The sequence below is a fragment of the Ovis aries genome, chromosome Y (assembly GCF_016772045.2).
Source record: "Ovis aries strain OAR_USU_Benz2616 breed Rambouillet chromosome Y, ARS-UI_Ramb_v3.0, whole genome shotgun sequence".
In the NCBI taxonomy this organism is placed as follows: Eukaryota; Metazoa; Chordata; class Mammalia; order Artiodactyla; family Bovidae; genus Ovis; species Ovis aries.
Window position 1 is genome coordinate 8,619,506 of NC_082741.1, and position 14,447 is coordinate 8,633,952.

The 14,447-nt window shown below is 46.3% G+C and overlaps 1 protein-coding gene across 12 annotated transcripts in view; it reads right to left on the reverse strand.

Moving 5' to 3' along the window:
• Positions 1 to 14,447, reverse strand: part of LOC132657142 (protein Shroom2-like) — a 141,075-nt gene that overhangs the window by 44,587 nt on the left and 82,041 nt on the right. For 6 of the 12 annotated variants that reach the window (XM_060408722.1, XM_060408721.1, XM_060408719.1 and 3 more), the window contains exon 3: positions 3,093 to 3,212. The exons of 1 other annotated variant lie outside the window; for it this stretch is intronic. In XM_060408722.1, coding sequence (XP_060264705.1) covers positions 3,093 to 3,212 — 120 coding nt within the window. Of the gene's footprint in view, positions 1 to 3,092; positions 3,213 to 3,320; positions 4,441 to 14,447 lie in introns of all 12 variants that reach the window. 5 more of the 12 variants (XM_060408727.1, XM_060408725.1, XM_060408724.1 and 2 more) reach the window with 5 other exon arrangements.

Below are 14,447 nucleotides of genomic sequence, written 5' to 3' on the forward strand. Positions count from 1 at the left end.
AAAGTTAGTAGAAGGAAAGAAATCATGAACATTAGAGCAGAAATAAATGAAATATAGACTCAAAAACACTAAGAAAGATCAAACTAAAACCTGATTTTTGAAAAGATGAACCAAATTCACAAACCTTTAGTCAGATTCAAGAAACAAAAGGACCCCAAAAATCAGTAAAGTCAGACTTTACTGATGGTCCATGGCGGTCCAGAGCTTAGGAGTCCTAGCTTACACTGTGGGGGGTGTGGGTTTCCCTGGTTGGGAAATCAAGATCCCATGTGTCCCCCAGTGTGGACAAAAATAACAACAATAATACACATCTAGGAAAAATCTAACCAAGAAGGTAAAAGACCTATAGTCAGAAAACTGTAAGACACTGATGAAAGAAACTGAAAATGCCATACACAGAATGGAAATATAAACCATGGACTGGAAGAATACTGTTAAAATCACCATACTGCTCAAAGCAATCTACAGATTCAAAGCTATCCCTATCAAAATACCAACAGCATTTTTCACAAAACTAGAACAAATCAATTTAAAAATTTGCATAGTAACATCAAAGACCCTGAAGAGCCAAAACAATCCTGAGAAAGAAGAGAGATGGAGGTATCAGACTACACTACAAAGCTATGGTCTTCAAAATAGTATGGCAGTGGCACAAAAACAGACACGTAGGTCAGGAAACAGAATAGAGAGCCCTGAAATAAACCCACGTGCTTATCATCAACTAGTCTATGACAAAGGAGGCAAGGACATACAGTGGGGAACAGACAGCCTCTTCAATAAGTCATGCTGGGAAAACTGGATAGCTACATGCAAAAGCATGGAACTAGAGCATTCTCTAACACAGTATTAAAAAAAAAATCTCGAAATGGATTAAGGATTTAAATTTAAGACCAGAAACCATGAAACTCCCAGAGGAAAACATAGGTGGAACACTCTTTGACATAAATTCTAGCAGTAGTTTTGGGGATCTGCCTCCTATGGCAAAGTAAAGAAATGCAAAAATACACAAACGGGACCTAGTTAAAATGAAAGGTTTTTCCAGAGGAAAGGAAACCATCAACAAAATGAAAAGACAACCTACTGAATGGGAGAAAATATTTGCCAATGACACAACTAATGAGGGGTTAAAGTGTAAAAAATAAACAGATCCAACTCTATCTGGAAAATAAAGACCTGATTAAAAAATAGGCAGAAGGGACTCCCTGGGCAGTCCAGTGGTTATGACTCTGCCCTTCCCCTGCAGGGGTGGAGACTTCTATCCCCACTTGAGGAACTAAGATCCCACATGACGGATATGGCCCAAAGATACATTAATAAATAATGGATGGGATGATCCGGAGAATGGCATTGAAATGTGTATAATATCATATGTGAAACAAATCACCAGTCCAGGACAGGATGCTCAGGGCTGGTGCACTGGGATGATCCAGAGGGATGGTATGGGGAGGGAGGTGGGAGGGGGGTTCATGATAGGGAACACGTGTACACCCGTGGCAGATTCATGTTGATGTATGGCAAAACCAATACAATATTGTAAAGTAATTAGACTCCAATTAAAATAAATAAATTTATGTTTAAAAATAAATAAATAATGGTTAGAAGACCTGAACAGACATTTTCCCAAAGGAGACATACAGATGGCAGGTGAAAAGCTGCTCAGCATTGGTAATCAGAGAAATGCAAACCAAAACCACAATGAAGTATCACCCTCACACCTGTCAGAAGGTCTGTCATCAACGAGACAGCAAATAACAAAAGCTGGTGAGGACACAGAGAAAAGGGAACCCTTGTTCACTACTGGAAAACAGCATGCAAGCGCCTAGAAAGCTAAAAGAGAACTACCATAGGATACAGCAATTCCACTCCTTGATATATAAATCCCTCCCCAAATGAGAACATTAATTCGAAAAGATAACATGCACCCCATTGTTCATAGCAGCATTATTTACAGTGCTCAAGATATGGAAGTAACCTTGAAGTCCATCGACAGATGAGTAGATTAAAGAAGACGGTGTATATATCATACACACATACACAGACAATGGGATACTACTCAGCCATTAAAAAGAATGAAATGTTGCCATTCGTATTAACAAGGACGGGCCTGGAAGGCATTGTGTTTGATGAACTAAGGCAGAGAAAAACAAATTCTGCATAATGTCACTTATATGTGGAATCAAAAACAGCAGCAACAACAACAAAGAGATAGAACACAAGCAGACACACAGGCGAACTAGTGATTGGCAGTGGGGGAAGGGAAGGGGGAGGGGCAGGACAGAGGTAGGGCAGTCAAGTACAAACAATGACATAAATATGCTGCAAGGATGTACTGTCTGGCACAGGGAACATAGCCAATATTTTACAATAACTTTCCATGGAGTACGTGTGTGCTGCGCTTAGTCGCTCAGTCGTGGCCAACTCTCTGCAACCCTATGGATGGTAGCCTGCCAGCGTCCTCTGTCCATGCGGATTCTTCAGGCCAGAATACTGGAGTGGGTTGCCATGCCCTCCTCCAGGGGATCTTCCCAAGCCAGGGATCGAACCCAGGTCTCCCACCTTGCAGGTGGATCCTTTACCAGCTGAGCTACCATGGAAACCCAAGAACACTGGAGTGGGTAGCCTATCCCTTCTCCAGGGGAACTTCCCGACCCAGGAATTGAACCAGGGTCTCCTGCATTCCAAGAATACTGGAGTGGGTAGCCTATTCCTTCTCCAGTGGAACTTCCTGACCCAGGAATTGAACCAGGGTCTCCTGCATTCCAAGAACACTGGAGTGGGTAGCCTATCCCTTCTCCAGGGGAACTTCCGAACCCAGGAATTGAACCGGGGTCTCCTGCATCGCAAGGAGGATCCTTTCCCCAGCTGAGCTACCTGGGAAGCCTGTTAGATGGCAGTAGCAGCTTGAAAAATTGGGACTCGCTATGCTGCAGAGCTGAAATGAAGACTACCATAAATGAACTACACCGCAACACGAAGGAAAAGAAAGGAACGCATGGTGACGACAAGGCAGGGCTGTCAGCGGTGTGGCAGAAAGCGAAAGCAGCTCCCCAGCCCCTGGGGGAGGCGGGGGAGAAGGCAAAAGGTGCACCTACCTGGCGTGGTACTGGCTCTGCCAAGAGGGGCAGGGAAACAGAGGTGCAGCTGGCTCGGACTGGCTGTCAGAGAACTTGATGTCATGCCAGGAGTGTGGCCTCCAATTCAGCTCATTCCTTCTGGGGATAAAAAAAAAAAAAGGGATGCAGGCGACTCAGGGATATCACACCAAGGACCGATTCGTGCCAAGAAAGGACTGAGAGGCGGAAACCATTCGCGTGACTTACGGCATCACGATCGTGCGCTTCCCCTTCAACATCTGGGCACCAGCACTCCTGGTACAGGTTCATTACTGGAGAACTGATCTGAGCACTGGTCCACTGGATAAGGGAATGGCAAGCCACTTCAGTATTCTTGCCTTGAGAACCCCATGAACAGTACGAAAAGGCAAATTAATAGGATACCAAAAGAGGAACTCCCCAGGTCATCAGGTGCCCAATATACTACTGGAGATCAGTGGAGAAATAACGCCAGAAAGAATGAAGTTCAGTTCAGTTCAGTCGCTCAGTCATGTCTGACTCTTTGCGACATCATGAATTGCAGCACGCCAGGCCTCCCTGTCCATCACCAGCTCCGGGAGTTCACTTAGACTCACGCTCATCGAGTCCGTGATGCCATCCAGCCATCTCATCCTCTGTTGTCCCCTTCTCCTCCTGCCCCTCATCCTTCCCAGCATCAGAGTTTTTTCCCAATGAGTCAACTCTTCGCATGAGGTGGCGAAAGTACTGGAGTTTCAGCTTTAGCATCATTCCTTCCAAAGAAATCTCAGGGCTGATCTCCTTCACAATGGACTGGTTGGATCAGCTTGCTGTTGAAGGGACTCTCAAGAGTCTTCTCCAACACCACAGTTCAAAAGCATCCATTCTTTGGTGCTCAGCCTTCTACACAGTCCAACTGTCACATTCATGCATGACCACTGGAAAAACCATAGCCTTGACTAGACGGACCTTAGTCGGCAAAGTAATGTCTCTGCTTTTGAATATGCTATCTAGGTTAGTTATAACTTTTCTTCCAAGGAGTAAGTGTCTTTTAATTTCATGGCTGCAGTCACCATCTGCAGTGATTTTGGAGCCCCCCAAAATAAAGTCTGACACTGTTTCCACTGTTTCCCCATTTATTTCGCATGAAGTGATGGGACGGGATGTCATGATCTTCATTTTCTGAATGTTGAGCTTTAAGCCAACTTTTCACTCTCCTCTTTCACTTTCATCAAGAGGCTTTTTAGTTCCTCTTCACTTTCTGCCGTAAGGGTGGGGTCATCTGCATATCTGAGGTTATTGATATTTCTCCCGGCAATCTTGATTCCAGCTTGCGTTTCTTCCAGTCCAGAATTTCTCATGAAGTACTCTGCATAGGAGTTAAAAAAGCAGAGTGACAATATACAGCCTTGACTTAGTCCTTTTCCTATTTGGAACCAGTCTGTTCTTCCATGTCCAGTTCTAACTGTTGCTTTCTAATCTGCAGACACGTTTCTCAAGAGGTAGGTTAGGTGGTCTGGTATTCCCATCTCTTGAAGAATTTTCCACAGTTTATTGTGATCTACACAGTCAAAGGCTTTGGTACAGTCAATAAAGCAGAAATAGATGTTTTTCTGGAACTCTCTTGCTTTTTCCATGACCCAGTGGATGTTGGCAATTTGATCTCTTGTTCCTCTGCCTTTTCTAAAACCAGCTTGAACATCAGGAAGTTCACGGTTCACGTATTGCTAAAGCCTAGCTTGGAGAATTTTGAGCATTACCTTACTAGCATGTGAGATGAGTGCATTGCATGGTAGTTTGAACATTCTTTTGCATTGCCTTTCTTTGGGATTGGAATGAAAACTGACCTTTTCCAGTCCTGTGGCCACCGCTGAGTTTTCCAAACTTGCTGGAATACTGAGTGCAGCACTTTCACAGCATCATCTTTCAGGATTTGAAACAGCTCAACTGGAATTCCATCACCTCCACTAGCTCTGTTCATAGTGATGCTTTCTAAGGCCCACTTGACTGCACATTCCAGGATATCTGGCTCTAGATGAGTAATCACACCATTGTGATTATCTGGGTTTTAAAGATCTTTTCTGTACAGTTCTTCTGTGTATTCTTGCCACCTCTTCTTAATACCTTCTGCTTCTGTTAGGTCCAGACCATTTCTGTCCTTTATCAAGCCCATCTTTGCATGAAATGTTCCCTTGCTATCTCTAATTTTCTTGAAGAGATCTCTAGTCTTCCCCATTTTGTTATTTTTATCTATTTCTTTGCTCTGATCACTGAAGGCTTTCTTATCTCTTTTTGCTATGCTTTGGAACTCTGCATTCAGATGCTTATATCTTTCCTTTTCTCCTTTGCTTTTTGCTTCTCTTCTTTTTACAGCTATTAGTAAGGCCTCCCCAGACAGCCATTTTGCTTCTTTGCATTTCTTTTCCATGGGGATGGTCTTGATCCCTGTCTCCTGTACAATGTCACGAACCTCTGTTCATAGTTCATCAGGCACTCTATCTATCAGATCTAGCCCCTTAAATCTATTTCACACTTCCACTGTATAATCATAAGGGGTTTGATTTAGGTCATACCTGAATACTCTAGTGGTTTTCCCTACTTTCTTCAATTTGAGCCTGACTTTGGTAACAAAGAGTTCATGATCTGAGCCACAGTCAGCTCCTGGTCTTGTTTTTGTTGACTGTATCGAGCTTCTCCATCTCTGGCGGCAAAGAATATATTCAATCTGATTTCGGTGTTGACCATCTGGTGATGTCCATGTGTAGAGTCTTCTCTTGTGTTGTTGGAAGAGGGTGTTTGCTATGACCAGTGCATTTTCTTGGCAAAACTCTATTAGTCTTTGCCCTGCTTCATTCCTCATTTCAATGGAACGGCGGCGGTAAGGAGATGCCCCTCGTCCAAGGTAAAGAGCAATGGTTGTGCTTTGCTGGAGCAGCCGTGAAGAGATACCCCATGCCCAAGGTAAGACAAACCCAAGTAAGATGGTGGGTGTTGCAAGAGGGCATCATAGGGCAGACACACTGAAACCATACTCACAGAAAACTAGTCAATCTAATCCACTAGGACCACAGCCTTGTCAAACTCAATGAAACTAAGCCATGCCCGCGGGGCAACCCAAGACAGGCGGGTCATGGTGGAGAGGTCTGACAGAATGTGGTCCACTGGAGAAGGGAATGGCAAGCCACTTCAGTATTCTTGCCTTGAGAACCCTATGAACAGTATGGAAAGGCCAAATGATAGGATACCAAAAGAGGAACTCCCCAAGTCATTAGGTGCCCAGTATGCTACTGGAGTTCAGTGGAGAAATAATTCCAGAAAGAATGAAAGGATGAAGCCAAAGCAAAAACAATACCCAGTTGTGGATGTGACTGGTGATAGAAGCAAGATCCGATGCTGTAAAGAGCAGTATTGCATAGGAACCTGGAATGTCAGGTCCATGAACCAAGGCAAATTGGAAGTGCTCAAACAAGAGATGGCAAGGGTGCACGTCGACATTCTAGAAATCAGCGAACTAAAATGGACTGGAATGGGTGAATTTAACTCAGATGACCATTATATCTACTACTTCGGGCAGGAATCCCTCAGAAGAAATGGAGTAGCCATCATGGTCAACAAAAGAGTCTGAAATGCAGTACTTGGATACAATCTCAAAAATGACAGAATGATCTCTGTTCATCTCCAAGGCAAACCATTCAATATCAGTTATCCAAGTCTATGCCCCAACCAGTAACACTGAGAAGCTGAAGTTGAATGGTTTTATGAAGACCTACAAGACCTTTTAGAACTAACACCCAAAAAAGATGTCCTTTTCATTATAGAGGACTGGAATGCAAAAGTAGGAAGTCAAGAAACACCTGGAGTAACAGGCAAATTTGGCCTTGAATGGCGGAATGAAGCAGGGCAAAGGTAATAGAGTTTTGCCAAGAAAATGCACTGGTCATAGCAAATACTCTCTTCCAACAACACAAAAGAAGACTCTACACATGGACATCACCAGATGGTCAACACCGAAATCAGACTGATTATATTCTATGCAGCCAAAGATGGAGAAGCTCAATACAGTCAACAAAAATAAGACCAGGAGCTGACTGTGGCTCAGATCATGAACTCTTTGTTACCAAAGTCAGGCTCAAATTGAAAAAAGTAGGGAAAACCACTAGAGTATTCAGGTATGACCTAAATCAAACCCCTTATGATTATACAGTGGAAGTGTGAAATAGATTTAAGGGACTAGATCTGATAGAGTGCCTGGTGAACTATGGAATGAGGTTCATGACACTGTACAGGAGACAAAGATCAAGACCATCCCCATGGAAAAGAAATGCAAAGAAGCAAAGTGGCTGTCTGGGGAGGCCTTACAAATAGCTGTGAAAAGAAGAGAGGCGAAAAGCAAAGGAGAAAAGGAAAGAAATAAGCATCTGAATGCAGAGTTCCAAAGCATAGCAAGAAGAGATAAGAAAGCCTTCTTCAGTGATCAGAGCAAGGAAATAGAGGAAAAGAACTGAATGGGGAAGACTAGAGATCTCTTCAGGAAAATTAGAGATAGCAAGGGAACATTTCATGCAAAGATGGACTCGATAAAGGACAGAAATGGTCTGGACCTAATAGAAGCAGAAGATATTAAGAAGAGGTGGCAAGAATACACGGAACAACTGTACAAGAAAGATCTTCATGACCCAGATAATCATGATGTGATCACTAATCTAGAGCCAGACATCCTGGAATGTGAAGTCAAGTGGGCCTTCAAAAGCATCACTATGAATAAAGCTAGTGGAGGTGATGGAATTCCAGTTGAGCTGTTTCAAATCCTGAAAGATGATGCTGTGAAAGTGCTGCACTCAGTATTCCAGCAAGTTTGGAAAACTCAGCAGTGGTCACAGGACTGGAAAAGGTCACAAGATTGGGTGCATTTATTTATCCACTCACTCAAGCAAACATGGCTATCCTGTAGTTAGCGGCAAGTGTGTGTGTGTCTGTGTGTAGGTGTGCGTGTGTGTCTGTGTTAGTCATTCAGTGGTATCCAACTCTTCACAACCCCATGGACTGTAGCCCGCCAGGCTCCTCTGTCCATGGGATTCTCCTGACAAGAATACTGCAGTGGGTTGCCATTCCCTTCTCCAGGGGATCTTCCCGACCCAGGGATGGAACCCGAGTATCTTGCATTGTAGGCAGATTGTTTACCATCTGAGTCCCAAGGGAAGCCCTAACAGAGACCAGTGGACACGTATTGCTCTGAGCCTGTCAGAGTTCAGTGGGGGCGGGGGGGGGGGGGGCGGGGTGTGTGTGTGTGTGTGTGTGTGTGTGTGTGTGTGACTCAGTCTTATCCAAATCTTTGCAAACCCATGGACTATAGCGTGCTAGGCTACTCTGTCCATGGGACTGGTGTGTGTGTGTGTGTATGTGTGTGTCTGTGTTAGTCACTCAGTCATATCTGACTCTTTGCAAACCCATGGACTGTAGCCCACCAGCTTCCTCTCTGTCCATGAGATTATCCTGGTAAGAATACTGGAGTGGGTTGCCATTCCCTTCTCCAGGGAATCTTCTCGATCCAGGGATCAAAGCCGGGTCTCTGGCATTGCAATCAGATTCTTTGCCATCTGGGCCACCAGGGAAGCCATAAAGGGGGTCAGTGGACATGTACTGCCCTGAGCCTGTCAGAGTGTCTGAAGTCATCTAAGGGTTTTCCACAGTGGGCATCACCATGCCCTAGACCAGCAGACTCCGGTCCATTCCTGCCAGGGCTTCTGAATGTCACAGGCGCCTTCCCTGCCCCCGCCATCATCACCACCATCTATGACAGCTTATTAGGGTTTGACCACATCTGCCCAGGTGTCGGAAATCCATGCAGCTGCTGATGAACGTCACAGAGCCTGCAGGGCAAGCTGCTGCGTGAGGACACGGTGCGCACTTGCCTCTCCTGCTCCTGCAATTCAGAACGGGCCTAGCCTCGCCACGGGCAACTCCAGATCGGAGCTGAAGGGTACAACTGAGCCTCTGAGCACCTGACGGATGTCAAACATTCTTTCCAACAGGCAAGAACAGTAAAGACTCATGCAATAACAAATAGTAATGAAAAACCAGAAAGCTATTTACAACACAAACCTTCTGATGACTCCGATAATTAACAAGGAAACAAACAAACAAACAAAAAAGACCCATGGGTGGCAAAAGTGTGCAAGGTGTTAACTTGATGACAACTGCCCACAAACTGAAGCATAAAACGGATGAATCCATCCCACCTCGGGAGTAAAGCGATTGTAAAAACCAAGACTGTTACCTCATAGAGTTTCTCAAGATCCTCGTAAGGAAGCTTCTGGCCACGTGAATTTCATTTTCAGATGGCTTTTTCTGTGCTATAACATCCAGAACTTCTTTCATCTTCTTTCACAGGTAATTAACAAAGGGAGAAAACTAGACAGACTGCAGGCAAAGGAAAGAGAGGCTAGGAAAAGGAAAGGCCTCACACCTTGTGGCAAATTACTGCAACTCTGTAACAGGAAACAGTGGGAAAGGAGCTGGTTTACTGGGGCAGTCCTGCACCCTGAGAGGAGTAAATGTTTCTCATCCTATTTTAAAAGATAATACAGGCAGACCTCAGAGAGATAACGTTAGCCACATGAATGCTTTGGTTTCCCAGTGCATATAAACATTGTGTTTACACTGTTGCTGCTGCTGCTGCTAAGTCGTTTCAGTCGTGTCCAACTCTGTGCAACCTGGTAGACAGCAGCCCACCAGGCTCCCCCGTCCCTGGGATTCTCCAGGCAAGAACACTGGAGTGGGTTGCCATTTCCTTCTCCAGTGCATGAAAGTGAAAAGTGAGAGAAGTTGCTCAGTCGTGTCTGACTCTTCGAGACCCCATGGACTGAAGCCCACCAGGCTCCTCCGTCCATGGGATTTTCCAGGCAAGAGTGCTACACTGGAGCAACAGCATGTTTATGAAAACAATATACAGACCTTATTTTTAATTAAAAAAATTCTAACTATCCTCTGTAGCACCCCACTTCAGTACTCTTGCCTGGAAAATCCCATGGACAGAGGAGCCTGGTGGGCTGTAGTCCATGAGGTCTTGAAGAATCAGACACGACTGAGCAACTTCACTTTCACTTTTCACTTTCATGCGCTGGAGAAGGAAATGGCAACCCACTCCAGTGTTCTTACCTGGAGAATCCCAGGGACGGGGGAGCCTAGAGGGCTGCCATCAACCGGGTCTCACAGAGTTGGACACGACTGAAGCGACTTAGCAGCAGCAGCAGCAGCAGCATCAACCATCCTCTGAGCCTTCAGAGTACTAGCAGTAATGCAAGTAAAATCAAAGATCACTGACCACAGAGACTGTAACAAATGTAATGGTGGAAAAGTTCCATACACTGTGAGAATTATCAAAATGTGAGACATAAAGAGACAAAGTGAACAAGTACTGTTGGAAAACTGTCACTAGCAGACTAACTCATGGCACTAATGGCTTGAGAGGGCTGCCATAATTTCTAATTTGTAAAACAAACAAACAAACAAAACACCAGCATCTGTGAAGCACAATACAGCCTAGTATGTCTACACACGGGTTTCCCAGGTGGCTCAGTGGTAAAGAGGCAACCTGCCAATGCAAGGAGATGCAAGAGATGCAGGTTTGATTCCTGGGTCAGGAAGATCCCCTGGAGGAGATGACAACCCACTCCAGGATTCTTGCCTGGAGAATTCCATGAATAGAGCCTGGTGGGCTACAGTCCATGGGGTCACAAAGAGTTAAACCCGACTGAGTGACTAAACAATGTCTATACACTGATACATGTTTCTACTTTGAGAAGACACAGCCAGGGTCACAGTACTAATTATGGCTTTTAAAAACAAATGAAAGCACAGTGGAAAGGGTGGAACCCACAAGCTCTAAGTAAGGAACTGGGGCTACTGGGGACAGTGAAGTTTTCCTAAAATGTGTCTGCTCTTGTCAGATCTTCAGACTTTCCTAGAGCATAGTAAACATACCTGGGAATCAAGGGAGGCTCCCTGATAGCCGAGCTGGTAAAGAATCCACCTGCAATGCAGGAGACCCTGGTTCAGTTTCCTGGGTCGGGAAGATCCCCTGGAGAAGGGATTAGCTACCCACCCACTCCAGTATTCTTGGGCTTCCCTGGTGGCTCAGCTGGTAAAGAATCTGTCTGTAATGAAGGAGACCTGGGTTCCATCCCTGGGTTGGGAAGATACCCTGGAGCAGGGAAAGGCTACCCACTCCAGTATTCTGGCCTGAAGAATTTTCCATGGACTTTACAGTTGCAGAGTAGGACACGACCGAACAACTTTTTCTTTTCAGGTGGTTTGTCAGCCCCTCTGGCGGCTGAAACAGCAGGGTTTTTTAAATTTTTCTTCTTTTCCTTTTTTTAAGAATTTACTTATTTATTTATTTATCGGGTCTTGGTTGCGGCACACCAGGATCTTCATTGCATCCTGTGGGGCACATGGACCATCTAGTTATGGCATGTGGGCTTTCTTGCTGCACAGCACATGGGATCCTGGTTCCCCAACCAGGGCTCTAACCGGCGTCTCCTGTGTTGCAGGGCAGATCTTTAACCACTGGACCACCAGGGAGGTGGCCCCTAGGGTTGTCTGGATGAGAGAGACAAGGGTGACTGGCTGAGAGCTGATCTCTGGCATCACAGTCATTGGGACCAGACTGGGCAGCAAGGCGCGGGGGACCAAACGCTGCTCTGGCGCCACCTAGAGTCCCCAAGTGGAACAAACACAGGAGGTGTAGAGGCAAGATGCTCATCTCAGTAAAAGGCTTGAGTTTCTTTCTACACAAGATAAACACTTGTGTGGCTTTCAACCATCAGGAGCCCGCCAGCGTGGGGCCATGAGGGGTGCACAGGCCATCAGTGAGCCAGTGGGGTCACTCAGTCATGTCTGGCTCTTTGTGATCCCATGGACTGTAAGCCTATCATGCTCCTCTGTCCATGGGATTTTCTCCAGACAAGAGCACTGGAGTGGGTTGCCATTTTCCTTCTCCGGGGGAATCTTCCCGATCCCGGGGATCAAACCCAGGTCTCCCTGCATTGCAGGCAGGTGCTTTTGCCATCTTAGCCACCAGGCACTGGCCACAGGACGCGTCAAAACAAGACACCCCAATGTGAGGGGACAAGGGATACCTGCTCAGGGTTAACTGCCTCATGTGTGTGGGTAGGGAAGACCCACACAGCAGCTAAAGTGCCCTGGAGCCCTTGGGGACGGGGAGCCCCAGAAGACACCAAACAGGAGTGGACCTGAGTGCTATGGAAGGAACACCCCCCCCCTCACCGCCCCCACTGCCCCCATCATGGGCCCCAGTCGGACACATGCCAGCTTGGCTGCGGGAAACCAGCAAGGACGCCCCTTTCCAGGAGGGAGGAGGCTGGCATAGCTCAGCCCAGAGATGCCCAATGGTGTGAGGGCAGGCATACTCAGGAGAAAAGAGCCCGAATCCGGCCAGGGCAGGGGGTACTAATGCCCCAACCCCCCACCCCAGTGCTGGGAGCTCTGAACTCCAGCAGTTCTGGAAATGCAAGGGGGCTGATTCCAAGCCATGCCCACCCGGAGACTTAACAGTGTGACTGGTCACCCCAGCAAATGGGAGAGACATCCTTTGTACTCCAATGGCTATTGTGGCTAAGACAATCTTTAAAAAAAAATACGCGTATTGTAGAAAACGTAGCACATTTAAAAATCAGAAGGCCAGTAAGACAACAAACAGGTTCCCTGGTGGCTCAGCTGGTTAAGAATCCGCCTGCCACGCGGGAGATCTGGGTTCGATCCCTGGGTTGGGAAGATCCTCCGGAGAAAGGAAAGGCTACCCACTCCAGTATTCTGGCCTGGAGAATTCCATGGACTAGTAGCATAACCCGTAACCTAAAGATGACTGTGAGTAACATCTCTCTGCATTTCTTCCCCCCTGTTGTAGATAGTTCACAGAGTCCTGCAGACCTGGTGGGGCCTTTCTCTCTGCAGCATGCCAGGCTGGGTGAGCATTTCTCCATGCCACTGTCACTCTTCTAAAATGTCTTTTTTGGGGGGATCATGTGGCATGCAGGATCCTAGTTCCCTGACCTAGGATCAAACCTGGGCCCTCTGTCATGGGAAGCACGGAGTCTTAACCACTAGACCGCCAGGGAAGTCCTCAAAGTGTCATTTTTAATATGGCCTAATATTCCTTCCACATAAATTCTGAAAAGCTACCGTGTTGACCAGCAAAACATTGGCTTGTCTAGTTTCCAAATCAAATTATCCGTCCTAAGGAGGGTTCCCTGAAACCTTTTCTACCAGGTGCGAACCAAAATTAATCTCAGTTTGCAAAAGAAATTGTAGCCCGCCGAGCTCTTCCAACCATGGGATTTTCCAGGCAAGAATCCTGGAGTGGGTTGCCATTTCCTTCTCCAGGGTATCTTCCCCACCCCAGGGATCAAACTCAGGTCTCCCACACTGTGGGCAAACTCTGCCCTCTGAGCCACAAGGGAATCCCAGTTTACTTCAATATTAAAAATAATTTTATATGGCAGGTAATCTTTTTTGTTTTTTAATAAGAGGTTTAGATCAGAAATATTAAACATGCTAGGATACCACTGAACATTAAAAATGGATCTAGATCTTGAAAATACATTTTTTAAAAAGGAATTATTTTTTTGAGTGAAACGTTCACAACCTCAGACAATTCTTCTCTCAAAAAAAAGCAATAAACAAAAATCACATGAGTGCTGGGTTATTTTCCTAACCTTTCCAAATGCAGCAAAGCAGCCGCTGCCTCAGAAAATACACAGCCTGCGTGTGGCCCGCAAGCATGGTGGGCCTGAGAGTGCAGGCTGTGCAGGCTGGGAGGCCAGCGGGGAGGCAGGGCCTCGGCTGGACACCGTGACAGGGGGACCACAGGGTGTGCGGGCTGCAGGTGACGCTGGCCATGGGGAACTTCTTGGGGAATAAAACCCCAAGTGATGCTTGGGGACATTTTAAAAGTAAGAGTCGGAGTAGACGGTAGTGGGGAGGTCCTTGCAGATAAAGGAGAGCCGGGAAAGTCCTGCAGATGCTTCCCACTGAGTACTAGGGTGACCGAGAGGAGCACCAGGCAGGGAGCCCCCGGAGCTTCCAGACGCAGGGGGACAGAGATCGGCATGATGCTGATGGTGCTTCCAGGCTGGAGGAGAGCCAAAACCACACCCTTGTTATTAAGTGCTTTGAAACCAACACATCCCAAAGCACCAGCCTACAGACACTAGGAAAAGACTCTTGAGAGTCCCTGGGACTGCAGGGAGATCCAACCAGTCCATCCTAAGGAAAATCTGTCCTGAATATTCATTGGAAGGACTGATGCTGAAGCTGAAACCCCATACTTTGGCCACCTCATGCGAAGAGCTGACT